Source organism: Balaenoptera borealis, assembly GCF_965194805.1.
Source record: "Balaenoptera borealis genome assembly, chromosome: 6".
Classification (NCBI taxonomy): Eukaryota; Metazoa; Chordata; class Mammalia; order Artiodactyla; family Balaenopteridae; genus Balaenoptera; species Balaenoptera borealis.
In genome coordinates this window covers 54,992,701-55,015,251 of record NC_138863.1, presented here as the reverse complement: position 1 = coordinate 55,015,251, position 22,551 = coordinate 54,992,701, and the positions used below count along the sequence as shown (strand labels likewise).

General features: G+C 41.6%; 1 protein-coding gene and 1 long non-coding RNA gene across 3 annotated transcripts in view; one reads left to right on the top strand and one right to left on the bottom strand.

Annotated features, from left to right (window-relative positions):
• Nucleotides 1–22,551, bottom strand: part of TTN (titin) — a 285,431-nt gene that overhangs the window by 10,038 nt on the left and 252,842 nt on the right. Inside the window, exons 334-364 of the mRNA XM_082395621.1 lie at nucleotides 21,862–22,158; nucleotides 21,166–21,753; nucleotides 20,770–21,072; nucleotides 20,356–20,652; nucleotides 18,695–18,982; nucleotides 18,283–18,582; nucleotides 17,558–17,860; nucleotides 17,163–17,468; nucleotides 15,293–17,059; nucleotides 14,679–14,972; nucleotides 13,684–13,971; nucleotides 13,267–13,566; nucleotides 11,101–13,167; nucleotides 10,697–10,999; nucleotides 10,273–10,578; nucleotides 9,888–10,178; nucleotides 9,496–9,792; nucleotides 9,061–9,366; nucleotides 7,866–8,171; nucleotides 7,499–7,780; nucleotides 6,725–7,318; nucleotides 6,316–6,603; nucleotides 5,907–6,206; nucleotides 5,081–5,383; nucleotides 4,223–4,525; nucleotides 3,537–4,121; nucleotides 3,103–3,408; nucleotides 2,688–2,987; nucleotides 1,463–2,038; nucleotides 1,045–1,350; nucleotides 82–675 (exon numbers count right to left, since the gene is read on the bottom strand). Of these exons, the coding sequence (XP_082251747.1) occupies nucleotides 82–675; nucleotides 1,045–1,350; nucleotides 1,463–2,038; nucleotides 2,688–2,987; nucleotides 3,103–3,408; nucleotides 3,537–4,121; nucleotides 4,223–4,525; nucleotides 5,081–5,383; nucleotides 5,907–6,206; nucleotides 6,316–6,603; nucleotides 6,725–7,318; nucleotides 7,499–7,780; nucleotides 7,866–8,171; nucleotides 9,061–9,366; nucleotides 9,496–9,792; nucleotides 9,888–10,178; nucleotides 10,273–10,578; nucleotides 10,697–10,999; nucleotides 11,101–13,167; nucleotides 13,267–13,566; nucleotides 13,684–13,971; nucleotides 14,679–14,972; nucleotides 15,293–17,059; nucleotides 17,163–17,468; nucleotides 17,558–17,860; nucleotides 18,283–18,582; nucleotides 18,695–18,982; nucleotides 20,356–20,652; nucleotides 20,770–21,072; nucleotides 21,166–21,753; nucleotides 21,862–22,158 (13,944 nt within the window). The remainder of the gene's footprint in view (nucleotides 1–81; nucleotides 676–1,044; nucleotides 1,351–1,462; nucleotides 2,039–2,687; nucleotides 2,988–3,102; nucleotides 3,409–3,536; nucleotides 4,122–4,222; nucleotides 4,526–5,080; nucleotides 5,384–5,906; nucleotides 6,207–6,315; nucleotides 6,604–6,724; nucleotides 7,319–7,498; nucleotides 7,781–7,865; nucleotides 8,172–9,060; nucleotides 9,367–9,495; nucleotides 9,793–9,887; nucleotides 10,179–10,272; nucleotides 10,579–10,696; nucleotides 11,000–11,100; nucleotides 13,168–13,266; nucleotides 13,567–13,683; nucleotides 13,972–14,678; nucleotides 14,973–15,292; nucleotides 17,060–17,162; nucleotides 17,469–17,557; nucleotides 17,861–18,282; nucleotides 18,583–18,694; nucleotides 18,983–20,355; nucleotides 20,653–20,769; nucleotides 21,073–21,165; nucleotides 21,754–21,861; nucleotides 22,159–22,551) is intronic.
• Nucleotides 1–22,551, top strand: part of LOC309630434 — an 86,857-nt gene that overhangs the window by 15,136 nt on the left and 49,170 nt on the right. The gene's annotated exons all lie outside the window — the stretch shown is intronic.

The following is a 22,551-nucleotide window of genomic DNA, read 5'->3' as shown; positions in this document are numbered from 1 at the left end:
AACATTATTTAAGAGCACCCCCTACCCCAATTAATAATATGTAATCTAGCACCAAAATGATGTTTGCTGATTTACTTTTACCTTCTACTTCCAAGGAGGCAGTGCCAGACACAGACCCTCCTTGGTTGGTAGCTCTGACTTGGTAAACTGTGGCATCATCATCTGTGACGCTTGCAATGATGAGCTGGTGGTAGCCACCCTTAAACTCTTGAATCCTGTACTTTAATCCATCTGCAATGATTTCTTTGCCTTGTCTGTACCATTTCACAATTGGTTTTGGATGACCAGTCACTTTGCAGACCAAAGTAGCATTGCTGTGATATCTGACATTTAGATTTCTCAGTTCCTCTTTAAAGTGTGGTGCCTGAATTGGGACATCACATTTGGGAATGACAGGTTCTGATATTTCACTCCATTCGCTTTCCCCACCTAGGTTTTCACATTTCACACGGAACTCATATTCAAGACCTTCAATAAGGTTTTGCACTGAAAAGACGGTTTCTCGAATTTCATCTGTTGTCACAGCAATCCACTTGTTCTGCTTCTTCTCACGCTTCTCAAGGTAGTAATTTCTAATCTTTGCACCTCCATCACTGGCAGGTGGCTTCCAGGCCACAACACAAGAATCTTTTGTGACAGCAGCAATAGTTGGTTTGCCAGGAGCACCTGGCTTTTCTGTTTAAAACAAACAAAAAGCATTTGACTCATGGGGTGAAACAAACAGCTTTATGAAGAGCTTATTTTTTAAAAAATAAAATGTTATGAACCCAAAGTTCTATTAAGAATAACTAATCCAGAAAAATGAAATTGGTTACTTTATGCCGAGAAACTTACCAAAACACAAAGTTCCTTTTTAGAGAAAAAGGGGATAGGGTATACATGTGCCCTTTTAGATAAGCAAAAATTCAATTTAAGTGAGATAAAAGGCACTTGTACTTTAGCTGAATCTTTGCTATCTCTTTTCAAAAGTTATTTCTGTTTAAAAAAAAAGTTTTATGTACAGATGGAATTTGGCCATAGGAAGACTGTAGAGGTTGTACTCACCAAATGGACTCTTAATGATCACAACTGAGGAGACTTCTAGAGGGTCACTGATGCCAAACGTGTTCTGAGCCAAAACCCGGAAGTAATACCCAGCATTTTCTGTGAGGTTCACAATTCTACAGGTTGTCACTGAGATGGCTGAAGACACCAATTGCCATTCAGCCCCTTCCTTGGCCTCACATTTCTCTACCACATAATTGGTGATCCAGGAACCTCCGTCATCTGCAGGTGGTTTCCAGCTGATCACCACAGAGTTCTTCAATAGAGCTTCAATCACAATTGGTCCTGTAGGTCTGTCTGGTTTATCTGTTGGGAGAAAATACAATTGGAGTGGTTTCTGTAGTGTGTCTCCCAAGATTTTTTTCTTTTTTCTTTAAAAACAACAAAAAAAACCCCACTGAAAATGAAAATAAAATACCTTGTATTTCCACATCAAGGATGGCATCCACTGTTCCAAGAACATTGCTGAGCTGAACTTTGTATTTCCCAGCGTGAGTCTTACGTTGGACATTCTTCATGACGAGATGAGTATAGTGCTCAGTGTTTTCAATAGCAGTGTTTTCTGAGTTTTGCAAAAGTTTCTGGCCATGGAACCAAGTGATGGCAGGTACTGGACGGCCAATGTACATAACGTGAAGTCGAAGCGTTGACCCCACAGCACCGTAATACTTCTCTTTCAGTGGGTAACCGGGATGGAATTGTGGCGTTGCTTGCAGGAGAAGCTTACTACTGGATTCTACTTCTCCAACCTCATTGGTAGCTACGCAGGTATAAACGCCTTCATCTTCTTGTTCCTCGGTCATTACTGTTAGAGTATGTGTGCGTCCATCTGAAGACATTTTGTACTTGCGGCTTTGTATCAGCTCCTTACCAAATCGGTACCATTTAATGTCTGGTAGAGGCCTTCCAACAATCTGGCATGAGAGTTGAGCAGCTTCACCCAGTTTGGTGGTGACATCCTTCATTTCTTTGCGTACTCCTGGGGCCTCTCCAGCTGAAGGGTATGAAAGATAACATTAATGCATTATTGTTACTACTGAATCTATAATCCTCTGTCCTTGTATATCAGGAATGAATTCATCCTATTGACTAATACTTTATTAGACACCATTATTTACATATGAGTCTAATTCTTAAAAAGGCTTCACAGTGACTGGAGGATCATCTGGAAAGTAGAGATTCAATGAGCACATCATATTATTATGTAGAGTGACTTTTTATGATTGGGAGGCATTAACAATGTATAGGGTTTGGGGAAAATATTAGTTCTCTATAAATCTGTAGATTTGCCCTTACTTAGGTTCACTGAAGTGGGGTACATTTGTTGACCCTTCAAGTCTTACTAGGAGTATTAAAAAAAAAAAACAACCCATTGTATTCAAGGGAGAAATTGCTTTAGGAAACAGTTCACTGCACCTAACAGTTCACTGCTGAGGTTATGTGCTTGGAATGACTTCCTTTAGAATGCATCAACTATTCCCTGTGTGTGCATATGCCAGAGTGAGTGATTTCTTTCCAAACACTTGCTCTCCAGTAAAGCTTTCTGGAGATCTACTTAGTCCAGACGCAGAATTAGCCTTAACATGTTGCTCAGTTTGTAAACCATAAGCAGAGAACTAACGTGTTAGTTACATGTTACTTACATGTTAGTTTCGTCTTTACAGACATAGCGGTTCTTCGAGGTCTGCTCAGCCCTGTCTCATTCTCAGCGAAAACCCTGAATTCATACTCCGTAGCTTCCAGCAAACCCCCTATTGTGAATTGCCTGTCCTTGATGCGGTCCTTACTGCTCTTCTTCCAGACATTGTCTCCAGATTGTCTATATTCAACCCAGTATCCAAGGATTTCTTTGCCACCGTCGCACTCAGGTTTCTCCCACTGTAGAGTGACGCTGTCTTTGGATATTGAAAGAATCTCGAGTTCTCCAGGTTGGCTTGGCTTATCTGAAATATTTGAAAACAGTGGAAAAGGAAATCAGCTTTCCTGCTGAAATAAAAGAAAAAGAGCAAAGATGGTTTGCCTCTCTGATTCTAACCCCTTTGGAAACTCTTTCCTTACCAAATGGATCTTTGCAAACAACTGGTTCAGAAGCAGGGCTGGTCTCGCTTAGGCCAACGTCATTCTGTGCGATGATGCGGAACTGATATTCCGCGTCGGGAACAAGCCCGGTGATGGTGTACATTGTGGTGGTGATCTGAGTCTTGTTGTGTCTGACCCACTTGTCAGTTGATGTCTCCTTGCGTTCAATGTAGTAGCCTGTGACCCGAGAACCACCATCGTCTCTGGGCCGGGACCAGGACAGGCTGACAGAGCTCTTGGTCACATCTAGTACTTCTGGGGGATTGCTTGGAGGCTCGGGAGGGTCTAGGAATGTAAGTGGAAAACACATGTGTTAGAGTGCAGTCCCAACTCTTGTAAGCTGGTGGCTTTCCTTTTGAAACAAAAGAGCACTGAGAGGATTTTTACAGTGTTATGGTTGGAAGAGCACTTACTCAGTGGTGTTTTTGGTATGACTGGTTCCTCAGATTTCAAGGGTTTGCTTATTCCAAACTGGTTTTCTGCTGAAACACGGAAATGGTACTCCACATTTTCTTTGAGGCCTTTTACGACCAGAGATGTACCTCGGACTCTGGAGTCGATGGTGTACCAGGCGGCTTTAGGCACTTCTCGTCTCTCGAGGATGTAGCCTAAGATGTCAGCACCACCATCATCGGCAGGGGGTCTCCAACTGACCCTTACAGAGCGAGCTTGTATGTCGTCATATTCAAGTGGCCCTTCTGGAGTGTTGGGACTTCCTATCACCCTGACCTTGATGTAGACAGCCTTCTTGCCACATTTGTTTTCCAGAACCAGGTCGTAAGTGCCAGAATCATCCCTGTCTGCTTCTTTGATTACAAGCTCAGTGTGAGTTTCAGAGGTTGCAATCATGGCACGCTTACTAATATCTTGGCCTTCCTTGGTCCATTTACATATTGGGAATGGTTTTCCTTTGATTGGTATGGTAAGTCTGATGACCCCACCTTGTCTTACAAAGATACCTTCCTGGTATCTTTCATCAAGTTCATAGTCAGGATATTCTGGGAAGAAAGGTAGGGTTACAATTAGCATTTTGGGAGGCGGGTGTAGGAAATAAGTCTTAAGGCAATTATAGCAGAAAGTAAATGATCATATGTCTTACCAAGCATTTCCGTGACTTTGACTGTTCCTGGTACCTCAGCGGGCTCCCCAGGTCCACCAGCGTTACAAGCTAGGACACGGAATCTGTATTCAGCGCCCTGAGGTAGGTGTGTGAGAGTATACTCCCGAATCTTGGTTGGGGTGGTGTTGCATTTGGTCCATTCATATTGATCAACTTTTTGCATTTCGATCAAGTAGCCTGTGACTTTAGATCCTCCTTCATCTTCTGGAACACTCCAGGCCAGGGAGACTGATGTCCTTGTTGTATCAGTAACTCTTGGGTTTTGTGGCTTTCCTGGAGGAGCTGGGAATAAGAATAAGACAAAAACATACTTGTTAAAGTTTCTGCAAAGTTGAAAATCAAATGCACCACCTAACAATTTCAGTGAGTTGTGGAAACATGGACTGTAACATTAGAATATTTTTCATTTTGTAAATATTTAATTCATTTTAATCAGTTAACACTACTTAAAGCTCTTGGTTTTTCCTTTGTCTTATTTGTGCTTTGTTTATAATCACTAATACTATCTTACATTTACCATCAGTTTTTAAAGTGCTTCCAGAAATATTAACTTGCTTTAAAATTTTAACTGTGATATAGGGTGTGTATTGTGAGTTCCATTTTAAAGAGGGAGAAATAGACTCAAGAATATAAAGTTATTTGCCCAAAGTTGCCCGGGGTTGGAGTGGGGAGGGGATTGATGACAGAGGACACAACTGAACTTTTTGAGCTGTTGGAAATATTCTATATTTTGATTGTGGTGGTGGTTATACAAAACTTATAGAATTCTATATTTCAGAAGGGTGACTGTTACCACATTAAATTATACCTCAATAAACTTATACAAAAGGTATTTACCAATTGGATCCATGGCAATGGTGGGTTTGGAAGGACGGCTTGGTTTTCCAGTTCCTCTCACGTTAATGGCTGTGACACGGTGTTCATATTCTAAGCCTTCAGTAAGGCCAGTGGAACGGTACCGTGTCATCGTCACTGGTACTTTATTTACACGGACCCATCGATCTGCTCTCACTTCTTTGCGCTCCACAATATATCCAGTCACTTGGGAGCCACCGTCGTCTTCTGGTGGGTACCAAGTAAGTGTCATGCCCTCACGTGAGACATCAAATATCTGTAATGTTTCTGGAGGTCCAGGAATATCTGCAGCAAGACAGAGGTAAACACAACATGGCACCATGAATAAATTGAAGACTCATACATTTGTATAAGTGTGTCTTGTATATACCATCTTAAAATGGTATATATAAGACCCTTGCAACTGTTTTTCTCATGTTTTCATTTTTGTACTTTTCTTGCTGTTCCTCATTTTCTTCAATTCTATAAACATTTATTTAGCATGTATTCTGTATTGTTTCTCACTGTAACAGCCAGTCCTCCCTCCTGCCTTTCCTTCCATCCATCCTTCCCTAACTCCCTCCTCCTCTCTTTCTTCCATTAAAAAAAAGCCCCACCCATGTTGAAAACTTCCAAGAAAAGGAGGTTTAGAAACCTTGGAAAGACGCTGGGATTAACTTTGTGACCTATTTTTACTTACATAAGGGTATATTAAGAACAAATTCCTTCTTGTTAATGTTTAGGATCAGAGGTGGGGATTCTACCTCTGTGGTGGGGACTCTACCTCTGGGGATTCTACCCAGAGTGGGGGGTGGCATCCAGGACTTACTGATGCGGCTGCGACATTCTATGGCCTCAGATTGCAAGTACGAGCCGATTCCGAAGCGGTTTGTCGCAGCTATACGGAACGCATACTCGTTTCCTTCAGTGAGTCTGGTAAACTTAAATGTTGATCTAGTCACTGATTCAGACACTGGCAGCCACCCTGGACGATGGGCATCACGTTGTTCTACCACATAGCCACTCAGTGGAGCACCACCATCCAGTTCAGGCGGTCCCCAGGAAATGGTCACTGAAGTAGCATCAATTTCTTCAATCTTGATAGGCCCAGTTGGTGGACCAGGCTTGTCTATGAAAAAAAAAAAAGAAAGAAATCCCGGAGATTAATTTTCACTTCAAATCAAAATTGGGTGACTAAACAACAACAGCTTGCTTGTGTCTTGGTCTCTCATCCTTACCGAGAATGATAACTTTAATGGTCTCTGAAGTAGTTCCGGTTGCATTCTTCAGTTCAAGTATATAGTCTCCAGTATCTCTGATAGTGGTTTCACGAATGGTTAATTTAGCTACCTTAGTATGAGTTTCAACTGTGACACGCTCTGATTCTCTTAGTTTAGAGCCAGCAAAGAACCAGGAAGCAGCAGGAGGTGGGCGACCAGCAATTGGTATCACCAGCTCTACTGGTCTGCCGGCTGGGACGTGGATGGTCTTTTGAGGCATTGTAGAAAGATCGATTGCTGGCAACACTATGAGAAAAAGTAGGCATTTATTCATAAGTATTATTTCTAATGACAAAGTGTCATGAATTCTGAATGTTTCCTTCATTTTCCTTTACTATTATTGTTATTTTGGTGATATGGTACATACCTCTGAGGTCTTGTACAGTCACGGCTGTGATGATCTCTCTTGGTTCTGACACACCTTTCTCATTTTGTGCCCTTACTCTAAATAAGTACTGTTCACCTTCATTTAAGGAAATAACAGTGTGCTCTAGGACTGTGGGTTTTAAGGTGACAACCTTCATCCATCTCTCGGTGCCAGCTTTGCAGGCCTCAAGAACATAGCCAGTGAGCCGGCTACCACCATCATAGAGTGGTTTTTCCCAGGCAAGGGTAACAGTCGATTTGGTGACATCGACAACTTCTAGCTTCACAGGCACCAAAGGTACTTCTGAGACCAGAACTGCATCAGATGTTTCACAAGGTTCTCCAATGCCATAGATATTTTCTGGCAGCACTCTGAAATAGTACATGGTTCCTTCTATAAGTCCAGAAATTCTGTAGAGCGTCTTGCTGCATTTGGTAGTTACTGTTTTGAATGCTCTCATGGCAGCTTCACGCTTCTCAATAATGTAATTGTTGACAGGAGCTCCACCATCAATTGTGGGAACTTCCCAAGTAATGGTCACAGAATCTCTTGATACTTCCTTAACTTTCACTGAAGGACAGGGACCAGGAGTATCTAAAACAAGAGAATGAAATAGCCATACTTCCTGTTTGCCTGATTGGTTGATAGATTTTTTGGGGGGGCAGGAAAATATACTCAACATAGTTCCTTTTAGAGAGGTGATAATCAGAGGTTAAGGTGTATCTTTTTAAAGAATCTACTCACAGCATAGTTGATTTTAAGACAAATACTTACCATATACTTTAACAAGGACAGTTGCTGATTTCTTGCCAGATTGGTTTTCAGCTTCAATGGTGTATTTTCCAGCATCATACCGGTTAACTTTGTCCACAATAAGTAAAGAGTAACTCTCAGTGTTGTCAATGATCGCCCGGCTTGCAAGGTCAATGCCCTTCTTGCTCCATGTGATGACAGGTGGTGGTCTTCCAGATACAGACACCATCAGCCGCAACGAGGCCCCAGCTCTGATGGTCACAATCTTCTTTAAATCATCTGCAAGCTCAAGATCCGGTATTTCTGGAAAGTAAATGTCAAAACTTAATTAATTCATGAACAGGTGTGATGAGAAAATAATTCACCTAAAACCTTATATTATAAATACCTAGTCTTTCCATGGGCTCAATTTCAGCGGTTGACTCGCTGTATTCACTCATGCCCTTCACGTTCACAGCGGCAACTCTGAAGGAGTATTTCTGGCCCATTTTAAGGTCTGTCACGGTGAATTCATTATTTCTTATTGTGGTGTTGGTATGCACTCGGTACCACTGATCAGTGTCCTTCTCTTGCATTTCAAGAACATATCCTATGATGTCAGTGCCACCGTCATACATGGGCTTGGTCCAGGCTAAACTAATGCTGTGTTTGGTGGTATCCACAACTCTCGGAGCAGAAGGTGGTCCAGGGGTGTCTATGAAATTTTAAAATAAGGATGCAGGTATTACACAAATAAGGAAGCTTGAGATTTGTATTTTTGGTTTTCAAGACTCACTGAGGCATTATTGTTCTTTGTCCACACTCACCAAGATACTCTTTGTAACTAGGCTCTTCTGATATTGCAGGATAGCACTGTATGCTCTATTATTATTATTATTATTGTTTTAAGAGTTAAACTTCTTTAGAAAGGTAGATGTTTCTTTCTGGCCACTTGGCTAGCTATGCTGTGTCCTGCTAAGCTCATTGCTAACAGTACCCATTCTCAGGGACTTTAGTTGCTCAGCTTTCAACAGGGTTAATATCACTTGTCACCTCTACATTGCTAATAAGTACAGGAATAAGTTTCTTCTACTTGATTCAATCCAAGTGATTTATTCCTTTTAGTTCTTGGGCTTAAACTTTGTACAAGGATTTGCCACTTACTTCTGAAGCTCTTGTGACAATTATTTTGTTAGGTACTTACTAAAATACAAGAAACTTTATGCTCTGCTAAGCCTCTTAAAAGAGATGTTGTCTTTTATTCTTTTCAGTAGTTATTATCATTACAACAAAATTCTCTCCCTTCTTAGGAAGATTTGCAAAATACATCCCTTTCATATTGGTAGTAAAATAGTTTATTTATTTTTTCACAGATTGGAAAATACTGCAACAGTTTTTAGCAATGTAACTGCTAACTTATTGACAGAAGTAGTTAGTAGTTGAAATGTTTTCTGTCTTAGGTTGTATTTAAGATCCTTCTAATAAGCATATGCCTTTCTAGACCATTCACAAATTCTACAAGTTATTGGAAATGGCATGTTGGAAAATTATTTGTAATGTGGTTTTGATGGGCATTAGGGTTATGTATGATTCTTGGAACTCACATGATGGTTCTCTGCAAGAGATAAAGTTGGAAGCTTCGCTGGGTTCGCTGTTACCAGCAGCATTTACTGCGGTCACCCGGAACTGGTAATCACAACCTTCCATCAGGCCAGTCACCTTCAGCCTGGTATCATACACCACATGGTCTTTGTTCACACGTGTCCAGCGCAAGCTCTTCTTCTCACGTTTGTCTACTAGATAGTTGCTGATCTCGTTGCCACCGTCAGATTCAGGTTTTGTCCACTGAATGATGATATGCTCTTTGCCAGCCCCAACTTCTTCAGGTATGCCAGGTTGTGATGGAATAGCTGTTTATATTTTTATGAAAATAAAAGGATGATCAGAATCGCACAAAATCACTATTGCTATGACTGTCCTCCCTTCTCCCTGATCCCATTACATTTCAACTGCTGTACTGTTTGAGTGTTAATACTCACTGAAGGAGTTTCTGGCGACAATGGGCTCTGATTCAACAGGCACACCAGGGCCATATTTGTTTACTGCCCGCACTCGGAATATGTATTCGTTGTTCTTGATGAGTCTTTTAACCACATAGGATAGGGTTGGGCATTCGCCTTCCACAATCACCCAGTTGAGTCTGCTAGTCTCGCGTCTTTCCACGATGTAGTGAGTTATTTCTGCACCTCCATCTTCCTGAGAAAGGTTCCAGGCTAAAGTGCACTTCTCCTCTGTTACTCTGCTGACGGTGAGCTTTCCACATGGGCCCGGGGAATCTGAAACAGGTATAAGGATGAGCAATGAGGAAGGTGTTTCTTTCTGCCCACGCTTGAGAAAGCTTTGAAAATCAAAGATCATTTGACGTACTTACCGAGAACTTTGACCATGACAGACACGGCCTTGGTCCCACTGGCATTCTTCACCGTTAAAGTGTATCTTCCACTGTCACTTCTGTCACAGAACTTGATCACAGCAGTTGCTCGTTTGCCAGTGTACTGCAGAGAGACTTTTTCACAGAGATCTAGTTCCTTGTCCCCTTTGGTCCAAATAATTTTGGGTTCAGGTTTGCCACCAACTGCAGCATCGAGAACAAGATCCGAGCCTGCTCTGATGGTAACCAGATCACCCTGTAATCTGGCATCAAGTTCAGCTTTGGGTGGAGCTGTCATAGGCAACATAGATGTGAATGAATATATGATAGTTTATTGTTATAGAAATCGTGATAATTTAAAAGGAGAGCATTGACTATTCTTTACCGTATTCATCTCGGCAAGTGATGGGGCCTGTGGATTCTGATCCTTTGCTAATTACGCCTGCTGCATTCTTGGCCAACACACGGAATTCATAAGTGTCTCCTTCACTGAGAGCAGTAACGGTGAAGAAATTGTCAGATACGATGGTGTAGTTGCACTTGAGCCAGCGACCATCTCCAACTTCACTGACTGGCTTACGCTCTATGATGTAGCCTACAACCTTGCTGCCTCCATCATACGCTGGGGCAGACCAAATCAGTGACACCGTTGATCTGGTGACATCTGTCACCTCTGGTCTTCCTGGTGCATCTGGAAGGGATGCAAAAATAAGGTTAAATGCAACTCTGAATTTTGCTAGTACCAATAATGATGACGATGATGGTGATGATGATGATAAACAAATGTACCCTTAAATTCTGATACCTACCAACTGGGTTTTGAGCCATCATAGGTCTTGATGCTTCACTGGCTTTGCTAACGCCTGCGACATTGAGTGCATACGTTCTGAACTGATATTCCAGTCCTTCTACCAAACCGGTCACTTTGTAGTTGCACTCTAAGCATGGCACTTTGTTTTCTTTCACCCAAAGAATGGTGTTACGTTCTTTCTTCTCAACCCAGTAGCCGATGACTTTACTGCCACCATCATGATAGGGTTCTTCCCAGCGAATAGACATGGTATTGGCAGACACACAGTAGACCTCAGGTCTGGTAGGTGCACTTGGTGGGACTAAATATAAGCAAAGGTATCAGATATGAATACAGTTTTATAAAATTCAGGGGAAATATTTAATAATAGAGACTTGGAAATATGATTTTTATTTTTCTTACCAAATGGATGCTCAGCAACGATTGGTGCTGATTCCAGAGGCTTGCTGACGCCAAATCTGTTCTCTGAACTGACACGGAAAAAATATTCCATGTATTTTGTGAGATGAGTGACTTTAATCTGAGTGCGCTTGACGCTGGAATTGACAAGCTGCCAAGCTGTTGTACCTGACTCACGCTTTTCAACTATGTAATTAGTAATATCGGTGCCTCCATCATCTTTAGGTTCAGCCCATGATAGGATGCATGATTCAGCTGAGACAGATGAGACTTCAATGGGGCCAGTTACTGGACCTGGCCTTCCGATGACCACAACTGTGATGGTAAATGTTTTAACACCAGCTGTATTTTCCAGGGTCAAGAAGTACCTTCCAGAGTCACCTCTCATGCTGTCCTTTACAGACAGGGTGGTTCTGTCTTTTGTTGTTGTGATACTCACTCGATCTGTCTCCTTAAGTCTCATTTCTTCAAGCTTCCATGTTACTTTGGGGGCGGGACGACCACTGATTGGCACGTCAATGGTAAACGTGCTGCCTGCTTTGCAAGTTATGAGCTGATTGGTAATTCCAGTGAGATCAGCTGTGGGCTCAATTTGAGGCTCCTTGATGATGACAGAAGAGAAGGCTTCCCTGGGTTCACTGTAGCCAGCATCATTCTTGGCCTTCACGCGGAATTCATATTCAGTGTTCTCAGTGAGTTGCTCCACCGTGAAAGTCAGCTGTTTGGTGTGACCAGCTTCAACCCAGAAGTCAGATCCCTTTTGTCTCATTTCGAGCAGGTAGCCAGAGATTCGGCTGCCTCCATCATGGTCAGGTTTAAGCCAAGCTAAGACCACAGAGGATTTGCTTGTGTCAATGACATCAAGTCTCTTCGGTGGAGCAGGCTGTTCTGTGGCTACCATTGGTTCTGGCATTTCATAGGGTTCACCAACACCATACTCATTTTCTGCAGAAACACGGAAATAGTATGGAACGCCTTCTACCAGGTCGTTGACCTTGAGGATCTGACGAGTGCATTTTTCACTGACCACCTGCCAACTACGGCGACTGGCTTCTCGTTTCTCTACCACGTAGTGATGGATTCGGGCACCCCCATCAAGGAGAGGGGCATCCCACATCAATGTAACAGATCCCCGGGTCACATCCTTGAAGGTAATTGGGCCAGGTGGGCCTGGAGAGTCTAGCACCTTTACGGTGAATGTGATTGACTTACTACCGCTGTTGTTTTCCACGGTAAGGGTATATTTCCCTGCGTCGTTTCGGTTGCAGTTTTCCACGGTGAGGGTGCTGAAGGAGTCTGTTGTATGGATATCAGCCCGAATGCTAAGGTTAGAGTCAGGTTTGCTCCACACAGCTGTCGGAGTTGGTCTACCCTGATAGGCAATGAAGAGGCGGATACTGGCCCCAGCTCTCACAATATGAGTCTGCTTGAAGTTGGCATCGATGTCTAACTCAGGAGCTGATAATCGGTCAACTGCTTTAATGGTGCCGGTCACTTCACAGCTGTCTCCTTTTCCAGCACCATTGATAGCACTAACCCGGAATTTGTATTCTTCACCTGCTTGTAGATCAGTAACCGTATATCTTGTTTTCACACATCCTTCTGCATTCACCTTGTGCCAGTCTCCTAAGTCAGCTTTGCACATTTCAATAATATACCCAATTATCTCCATCCCTCCGTCAAACACTGGCTTAGACCATTCTAAGCTCACAGTTGTCTTTGATGTGTCTGTCACTTTGACCACAGTGGGAGCACTTGGCGGGTTGACTGGCTCTCTACATTTGATTAGTCTTGAGATTCCACTTGAAGGTCCTACTCCTGCAGCATTTTCAGCCATGACATGGAATTCATACTCATTGCCCTCTGTCAGACCAGTGACTTTGAATCTTGTCTCAGAGATTGGTCGTTTGCTGATCACTTTCACCCATCGCGTGCTTTTCTTTTCTCTCCTTTCAAGGATGTACTGTTGAATTTCACTGCCACCATCTGATTCTGGCCTTGCCCATGTCAGGGTAATGCTATTGCCTGTTACATTACTAGGTTCTGGAGTGCCAGGGGAATCGGGAATAGCTGTAAAATGAAAACAAAGAAAGAAATACACCAATTAGACACATTTGCTTGGAAGTTAACCTTATGACATAGTACCACTTAGTAAAAATGGTCGCTTACTGTACTGTATTTGAGCAACCACTGGGTCAGAATCCAGTGGCCTGCCAACACCAAACTTGTTGACTGCAGAAATACGGAATTGGTATTCATTGCCAGTTATTAGTTTAGTGGCGGTATAGCTGAGGGCTTCACAATTATCCTCAATTAGCGCCCAAGCAAGTCTGCTGGTTTCCCGTTTTTCAATGATGTAGTGCGATACGGGAGCACAGCCGTCATTGAGTGGAGCATCCCACCACAAGGTCATCTTCTCACCAGTTATACTGGTGAATCTTATTGGCCCAACTGGTTTCCCTGGTGTATCTATAAGAAAAAGGTTCCAGAGTTAGTTTCTTTCTCCTTGTCCATTAAAATGCAATCAGGCATGTCTTTAATCCAAGTCCTGTACATTGTAAGATTAAGAAGCTATTTTAGGAGTACCTTGTACTTTCACTGTAATTTCTGCTTTTGTGGAGCCAGATGCATTTTTGGCTTCCACTCTGTATACACCACGATGGTCCCGAGTAGCATCTCTAACAAAGAGGCTGGTGGATCCAAGGACATCGGTTATTTCCATATTCATCCTCTTCTCAATTTCTTCTCCATCTTTGAACCAAGTTACTCGAGGTACTGGTCGTCCTTGCACCAAAGCTTTAATTCTAAGGCTCTCTCCAGACTTAATAGTGACACCATCAAAGTACTCAGGGCCAAACTCTACAATTGGTGCAACTATAAAAGAAAGAGATAATATGCATTAGTTTGGCTTAATAAAGACTTAAATAAGCATGTTTTTCATTAGCACCATATCATAAAGCCTGAAAGGGTAATGCTTATACCAAAGGCTATTTTGAAAGTAGGATTGATAGTTAAGAATTTAGACTATGGGGTTAAACATTTGCATATTATTAGGTTATCGCCTTTGTTATATCTGTCATGTTATTAATCTTGCATTTCCATTTGTAAAAAGAGAAATGAAACATTTACGGATCATTTACTTCCCAATACTGCTGCATATTCAAACAAGTTCCTGTGCCGGGCCATCAGCTGCACTCAGGCAAGCTGATAATTGTGCTGTTGGACCTGTGTTGTATTTTAGTAACTTCAGTCGAGAGGGAGAGTTATTCTTGGGACCTTTTTTTCTTTATTTATTATAAATGACTGAAATCACAAAGCTAAAAACTCATTCCCACTTGCATGCTATTTATATGGAAACGAAATAATAGACATGGTAAAAAGAATTGATGCTAATTACATTTTTTTCTTCTCTTCATCTGAAAGGTAGAAAATCTAATTCATCCACCTAACAACCTTTGGTAATCTGTATGAAACGTTTCTCTTCCCATTTTTATAGACCAGTGGCCCAAAAAATATATATATATATTTTTTAAAAATGTGAATGCTCTTAGTTACATTGGAAATTGGTTGTAAATGCTTACCATTTTCGTCCCTTGTCATAATAACACCAGAAGACTGTGAGGGCGGGCTTATGGTTCCAACAGCGTTTCTTGCAAGTATTCTGAACTCATATCGATCCCCAGGACTAAGTCCTGTTGCCGTGTACTGGCATTCGCTGACATCACTAAAGTTGCATCTGGTCCAGTGATCGCTCCCTTGCCGTTTCTCGATGCTGTAGGCCACGATCTTACTGCCTCCATCACGCAGTGGTGGGTTCCATTTCAGAGTGATGGTTTCCCGGGTGACATCAATGTAGTCAGGAGTGCCAGGTGGGTCTAAAAATTAGATGCAAGTTAAAGGCATCATTATTTCTGTAATCAACTCTTAATCTTCAGTGGAAGGAAAATAAATAAATCCCCCAAACTCATTTTAGCCATTAATTGCAATTTTTTTTGTATCAGAGTCTTTAAAAAAAGAATTTTATATTGCTCTATTAGACTGATTTAAAATCATCCCCCTTGCTTTACTTGACCAGCTCTCTAGTGACAAGGAAATATGTGAGAAGGTGATACGTGGAAGAAAAGCAGTGTTTGAGTTGTCACTAACACATTCAGTTGCAGAATTAAATATAGTTGAATAATCCTCAGTCACTTACCTACTGGGGAAACAGCTAAGGTAAATTTGCTTGGGTCACTAGGTGAGCTTAGGCCGGCAGAATTTTCAGCGTATACACGGAACTGGTAATCCAGGCCTTCCATTAGTCCAGTAGCTCTATGTTCTCTTCCAGATATTGGTGATATGTTAATTCTTTGCCACAGGATGCTATTTCTTTCTTTCTTTTCAACATGGTATCCAGTAACTTCTGAACCGCCATCATAAACTGGAGCATCCCAAGTTAGGGACATGCCATCAGAAGTCACATTGTATGTAACTGGCTTTCCTGGGGGGCCAGGAATCCTGAACTGGTGTTTTGCCACAATGATGTTTGAGTCAAGTGGCTGGCTGACTCCATATCTGTTTTCTGCCCTAACTCTAAACTGGTATTCAGCATCTTTGACTAGATTAGGAACTTTGAAAGTTGTGCGGGCAACACTGGAACACACCATCTTCCAATTAGTTTGTGAAGCTTCTCGCTTCTCAATGCTGTAACAGGTAATTTCTCCTCCTCCATCATCATCGGGCACATCCCATGATATGATGACACTGTCAGCCTTGATTTCATCAAATCTAATGGGCCCTTTGGGCTTTGATGGTGGGCCGAGTGTGATGATTGTAATGGGAAATGAGTTTCGACAAACTGCGTTATCGAGAATAATGGTGTATTTCCCTCCATTCTCCTTCTTTGCATTCTTAATACTCAAAGTAAGTTTGTTTTCAGTTTTACTCAAACGAACACGTTCGCTTTCTTTCAATGGCAAACCGTCTTTCAGCCAACTAATAGATGGTTTGGGTTTTCCTTTATAAGGTAACTCGAGGTGCACATTATGCCCAATTCTCACAGTGACTTGTGCCCCAGGGATTTCTGACAGGTCAACTTGCGGTGGAATTACAAGTTCTTTCACTGTAATTGGCCCAACAGTGACACCATCACTCAGTCCTTTCTCATTCCTGGCAGACACTCTGAATTCCAGGACTGAATGTTCCTTGAGTTGGCTAACCTCAATTTCACATGTCTTACTTATGCCAGCATGTGACCATGTTTGTTCGCCTTTACCTTTCCTTTCCACAATATAATCTGTGATGACACTACCACCGTCAAAGTCAGGCTTGTTCCAGCTCAGGGTAACAGATGTTTTTGTTGAGTCTTTCACTGAGAGATCGCGTATAGGAGCTGGTACTTCAACAGCCTTCACCGGCTTTGTAGTTTCACAGGGTTCCCCGATTCCAATTTCATTTTCTGCAAGAACTCTGAAGAAGAATGGAGTTTTCTCTGACAAATCTGTTACCTTAAAGGATGTGCTAGAACATTTGTGTGACACTGAAGACCATGTTCTCTTGGTGGCATCTTTCTTCTCAATGATGTAATTAATTATGGGAGATCCTCCATCAATGAGAGGAGACTCCCAGAGCAATGTGACTGTGCCTCGAGAAACATGTTTAATCTGTAGTTTCTGGCAGGCAGCTGGTGTATCAAGCACTTTAACGCTCACAGTTGAAGACTTTGGCTGACCAACGCCATTTTCTATTGTGAGAATATATTTGCCCGTATCATTGCGAGTGACTTGAGGAATAGTGAGTAATGAAGATGAATCAGTGTTTTGAATGCTGTATCTGGCATCACTGCCAAGATTCTTCTCATCTTTTCTCCATGTGACAGTAGGTGGAGGTCTGCCTTTGAAGGGAATCAACACTTGAACGTCTTCACCGGCTTTAGCTATAATGGAGGTCCTGAAAGCCACATCTAGGTCGATCTCTGGTTCCTCTGTAGACATAAAATGGACATATACAATGAATTTTAAAGCAAGGAAATGAGTGATTTCCTCTATTAAAAAAATAAAAACACAATCATACCAGTAGGTACGTACCAAGTATATCTTTGGCCTGTACGGGTTCAGTCATTTCTATAGGTTCCCCTTGTCCAGCACAGTTTACAGCGGATACCTGGAAGTAGTAACTGACTCCAGGTTTCAGGTTAGATACCACATACTCTGTAGTTCTGACCTCTCCTTTTGTAGAGACAACAGTCCATTCCTCTTCCTCTCCTTGTCTCATGCCAACAACATATCCAGTAACAGCACTGCCCCCATCGTAGACCGGTTTACTCCAGCCAAGAGTGATGGATGATTTAGTTGAATCTTCAATTCTTATCTTAGCCGGTGGGCCTGGAGGATCTGGCATGGCCAATCACAATACCGTAATTACATAATCGTGTACAGTTTGGCGACATGAAAGAATACATAGGTGAAGACACCACACTTACCAATAGGATCAGCAGCTTTGTAGAAGTCAGATGGTTCAGAAAATGGACCCTGTCCAGCAGCATTTATAGCACAAACTCGGTATTGATAGTCACTGTGTTCCGTGAGTCCTGTCACTTTCTGTCTAGTGTCACGGATCGTCTCCTTTAGGACTTTAAACCATCCCAGACTCTTCTTGTCTCGTTTCTCAAGGAAATAGCCGCTTATGTCACTACCACCATCTGCAACTGGCCTGTTCCAGACAACAGTCATCGAATTCTTGGTTATCTTTGTCACCTCTGGCACGCTTGGAGGCCCAGGTGTGACTGTTTAGAAAGGAAGAGGAAAATGAGTTCAAAGGATCAACATTACTGATAAATTCTACCCTTTAATCTTCAAATCCTATCTAAGAATATTAGTTTCATTTATTACACTTTCTACCTGGTGAAAAGGATGATAATGAGAAGCGATATGATGAACAAGAAAAAGTCAATCAAGCTCTGAAAACATATTCATAAGCTAGCAGAATAGTATGTATGTAGGTATGTATGTATGTATGTATGTATTTATTTATTGGCCGTGTTGCACGGCTTGAGGGATCTTAGTTCCCCAACCGGGGATCGAACCCGTGCCTTGGCAGTGAAAGTGCCAAGTCCTAACCATTGGACCGCCAGGGAATTCCCAGTTTATATTTATTTTTAAATTTTCAAGTATTTGATTTTAGTTTTCTAATGAAATCATGTCTCACCAAATGCATTCCTTGCTACCACTGGGTGAGATTCCAGTGCATCACCAATTCCGTATTTGTTCACAGCGCGAACCCGGAAGATGTATTCATTTCCTTTGATAATTTTGGTGGTCGTAATGATGCACTCTTCCAAATTTTCAGACATCATAGACCACACGAGGCGGCTTGTCTCACGCTTTTCCACGATGTAGTGAGTGATTTTTGCACCACCATCATCCGCTGGAGGCTGCCAGAGAAGAGTTATCTTTGTAGCAGTGACGGTCTTAAATTCAATTGGTCCACCTGGAGGTCCTGGTTTGTCTGTGAATGAAAAAACAAAATGGTATATTAGTCAATTTTAAAAGGCTTCTAATGTAAAATTATTAAGTTTTAGGCAAACAAAATGTGATGTGGGCCTGTATTCACCACCTACCAAGGATCTGCACTCTGATGGTGGCTGAGGCTGAGCCTATGGCATTCCTTAGTTTTAATTCGTAGCTTCCACTGTTAAGGCGAGTTGCATCTTTGATGAGTATAGCTGCAAGGTCAGTGGTATTTTCGACACACACCAGTGCACTGGTTTGTAACTCTTTATCATCTTTATACCACTCAATTGTAGGCTCAGGTTTGCCAGAAATGCCAGCTCTGAGCTTCACAGATGTACCTGCTCTGTATTTGACAACTTCTGTATATTCTAGAGGCAAATCAATTACGGGTCCACCTGCAAGAAAAACAGATGAGAAATATTTAGAAAATCACAAGGATGAAATAAATAATTGCAACAACTTCAAAGTAAGCCCATTGGCCTTTATTAAATAATACACACGAAGTAGTTCTAATACTATTTATATTTTACATTTAATTTTACAAGCCACTCTTTTATCACAGATGGGGAAGAAAGATTGTGAGTAAGCTCTGTACCCCAGTGACACTGCACTAATTGCACAGGGACTTAACTGCCTTTGAAATGTATTTTAACATCTATCAGGTGTTTTATTCCAGTGATGCAATGGGATACGGCAGTGAGAGCATCATTGCAGAAGCTGCATTATATGTTTTCTTTTATTCTAGTTCTCCTTCCTCTGACTACCTCTGATTCTTTTTATTTTCCCTTCCCAGTTCACTGGTATCCAAGTGGGGGCATTTCACATCAGACCCTTGAATTCTGAATTATCTACTCACAGAGCTGTAAACTTCCCTGGACTGATTTTCTGCCAGGCTGCTTAAAATTTTTGAGAAACAGAATTAATTTGACTTGCTTCACAGTCTCACAAATACTGACTTAGTGTCTACAAAGCCTGGTTCATAAAGAGAAGCCCTGAGATTCTCAGCATGAGGATGGGAGTGGATACTTTTGCCCAGATACCATAGAGACTCCTCCTTGAAAATGGGGACTTTTAGAAAAAGTGTCACAGGGTACCTAACGCTCATGAAATTTTAATTTTCAAAGCACTGTTGAGCTGAATGTGCCACTCATTTTCCAGAATGGTCAAGTATGAGTATTTTGGACTGACAGCCATGTAGAGAGAATTCTGGAGTCTGTCTGTTTGAATACCCACCCTATCATTAATGAGCTGCTTGATGTTGGGGAAGTTATATAAGTGCTCTAAACCTCAGTTTCTCTACAGTAAAATGGGCTTATCTTAAGGCTGTTAGAACTAGGGAAGAGAATTCATGGCAAGTACCCAGTAAATGTTAGCTGCTGCTAATATTATCATCATTAATGCCTCTGTTTAGTCTTTCACTTATTTCAGAGGAATATTCTCTGGGCATTCAACCATGGTTTTAATTATTGATGCTGAACATTTTAAATAGAAGAGTGAAAACACCAACTCATGTAATCAAAGAATCATAAAAGGTTGAAGTCAGAAAGCCCTTTAGGTATCCTGTAGTCCAAATTTCATGTTTTACAGTTAAGTCAAGAGGCCTGGAGGGGTTATGGAATTTTCCTAAGACTCCCAGCTAATTCATAATTTCTTCTAAAAATCTAACAATGTACATAGTAAAAGTTATCCTACAGATTAGGGCCACAAAAAGTAAGACAAAATACTGAGTTAAATTACTGTCGGGATTCAAACTGCTAAAAATGCTTACCATAAGAATCGATGCATGTAATGGGGCCTGCAACCTCGGATGGATTGCTGATGGAACCGACAGCATTTCTAGCAAAGACACGGAATTCATACTGGGAATTCTGAGTCAAGCCAGAGACAGTGAGTTGAGTCTCAGTAACGTTGGTGAAGCTGGCCTTGGCCCATCTGCCATCTGGAAGGTCTCGTCTCTCAACAGTGTAGCCTGTAATCTTGCTTCCTCCATCAAAAGCTGGTTGTTGCCATGAAAGGTTGACAGAGTTCTTTGAAACATCAGTGATACGGACATTTCTTGGGGGTTCTGTGGTAATGACAGGAAGCAGATTAGTGGCACTTATTTCAACATTATTTTGCTTTGCAGAAAGAAGGTTTGCATTTTTAAGTAGTGAGAACTGTCCTTCTTATGACAAATACATACCGCAGGCATCAATGGCTAGGACTGGTTCTGAAGGATGGCTGGGTTTTCCAATACCAGCAGCATTTTCTGCATACACCCTGAATTCATAGACAAGTCCAGCATTGATGGTTGTGACTGTGAAGTGAGTGGTGCGGATGACCATTTTGTTGGCTTTCTGCCATAAGATAGTGTTTCTGTCTTTCATTTCCAGGTGATAGCCTATAACTGCACTGCCTCCACTGGACACTGGTTCATGCCAGCCCACGGTGATACTTTCTCGAGTGACATTAGTGACCCATGGTGTAGATGGCGGTCCAGGTGTTGCTACAAAAGAGAGAAATCCCACAGGTTAATACAGACACTTAAAACATTTATGTATATGGAAACCTGGGATCTTTGAAAAGTTTGACAACTTACTGTATGGTAGTTTGACAACCACACAAGCCGAATCTATGTGATCACTGATGCCAAAGCGGTTTTCTGCCTTGATGCGGAATTGGTATTCTTCTCCTGTGGTCAGTTTCATGACTTTAATGATGGTTCTTGCAACTGTTGCAGACACTTCAGTCCATACTGCAGTACTTGTCTCTCTCTTGAGTACAATGTAATTGGTAACCTGACTTCCACCATCATACTTAGGTGGCTCCCATTTGAGAGTCACGCTCTCTTCAGTTACATCACTAATCACAACAGGGCCAGTTGCGGGACCAGGCCTGTCCAGTATGATGATGTTAATGAAAGCTTTGGTTGTTCCACTGGAGTTGGCAGCAGTGATCTCATATCTTCCAGCATCAGCAGCAATGCTTTCTTTGAGATTGATGGTCAGGTTCTCAGCAGTAATTTCAGTGTTAAATCTCATGGTTGCTTTCAGCGGGACACCATCTCTTGATAAGGTCACTTTGGGCAGTGGTTTTCCAGAAATTGGAATATCCACTTTAAGGTTTGAACCAGCTCTAACATAGACGGTATGACTTGGGAAGTTCTTCATGTCAATTTCAGGTGGTTCTGAAAAATAAGAATATGGAAGGTGAAGGTGAAAAACGTTTTATTGCAAATTAACTTAAGTCAATGCAAATAATTTCAAATTTTGCTTCTGCATAAAGTTAGACATACCTAGCTGCTCCTTTACAAGGACAGGAAGCAGAAGCTCTCTTGGGTCACTCAGACCAGCTTGATTTTCAGCAAACACCCGGAAAGAGTATTCAGAATTCTCCCTCAGACCAGAAATGACATGATGGGTTGACTTTACCACTGCACATCTCACCCAATTTTTCTGTCCTTTTTCTAGTGCTTCAATGACATAATGTACAATTCTGCTTCCACCATCATGTTCTGGCTTCAACCAGGCCAGGGAAACACTATCTTTGGATACACGTGTTACTCCAAGTTTTTCAGGTGGGCTTGGTTTTTCTAAGAAAGTAAAACATCAGAAGAAAGAGAAGTTATTACAACATTTTTTCCCCACATGTGTTCTTCCTGCATTGTGAGAAGAAAAATTTTTAAATGAAGGCCACAGAGTTACTTTTATTTGAGGCTTTCTTACTTTTTATATGATCAGTTTGGCGTCCGAGCCAAGCAAAACTTTCCCAGGCTTTGTCATCTTATGTTATAGCATGTCATAGCATTCAAATCAAGTAAGTGTCAAATGACCAAATAAAATGATTAAATTTATCCCAAACTTATCATGGGTGTAAAAATGAGGAATGAGATGAACAATCTTGTAAGAAACACTATCATACAATTTCTGCACACACACTATATATGTTTATATATATATGTGCAGTCAAATTCAATTATACTTGA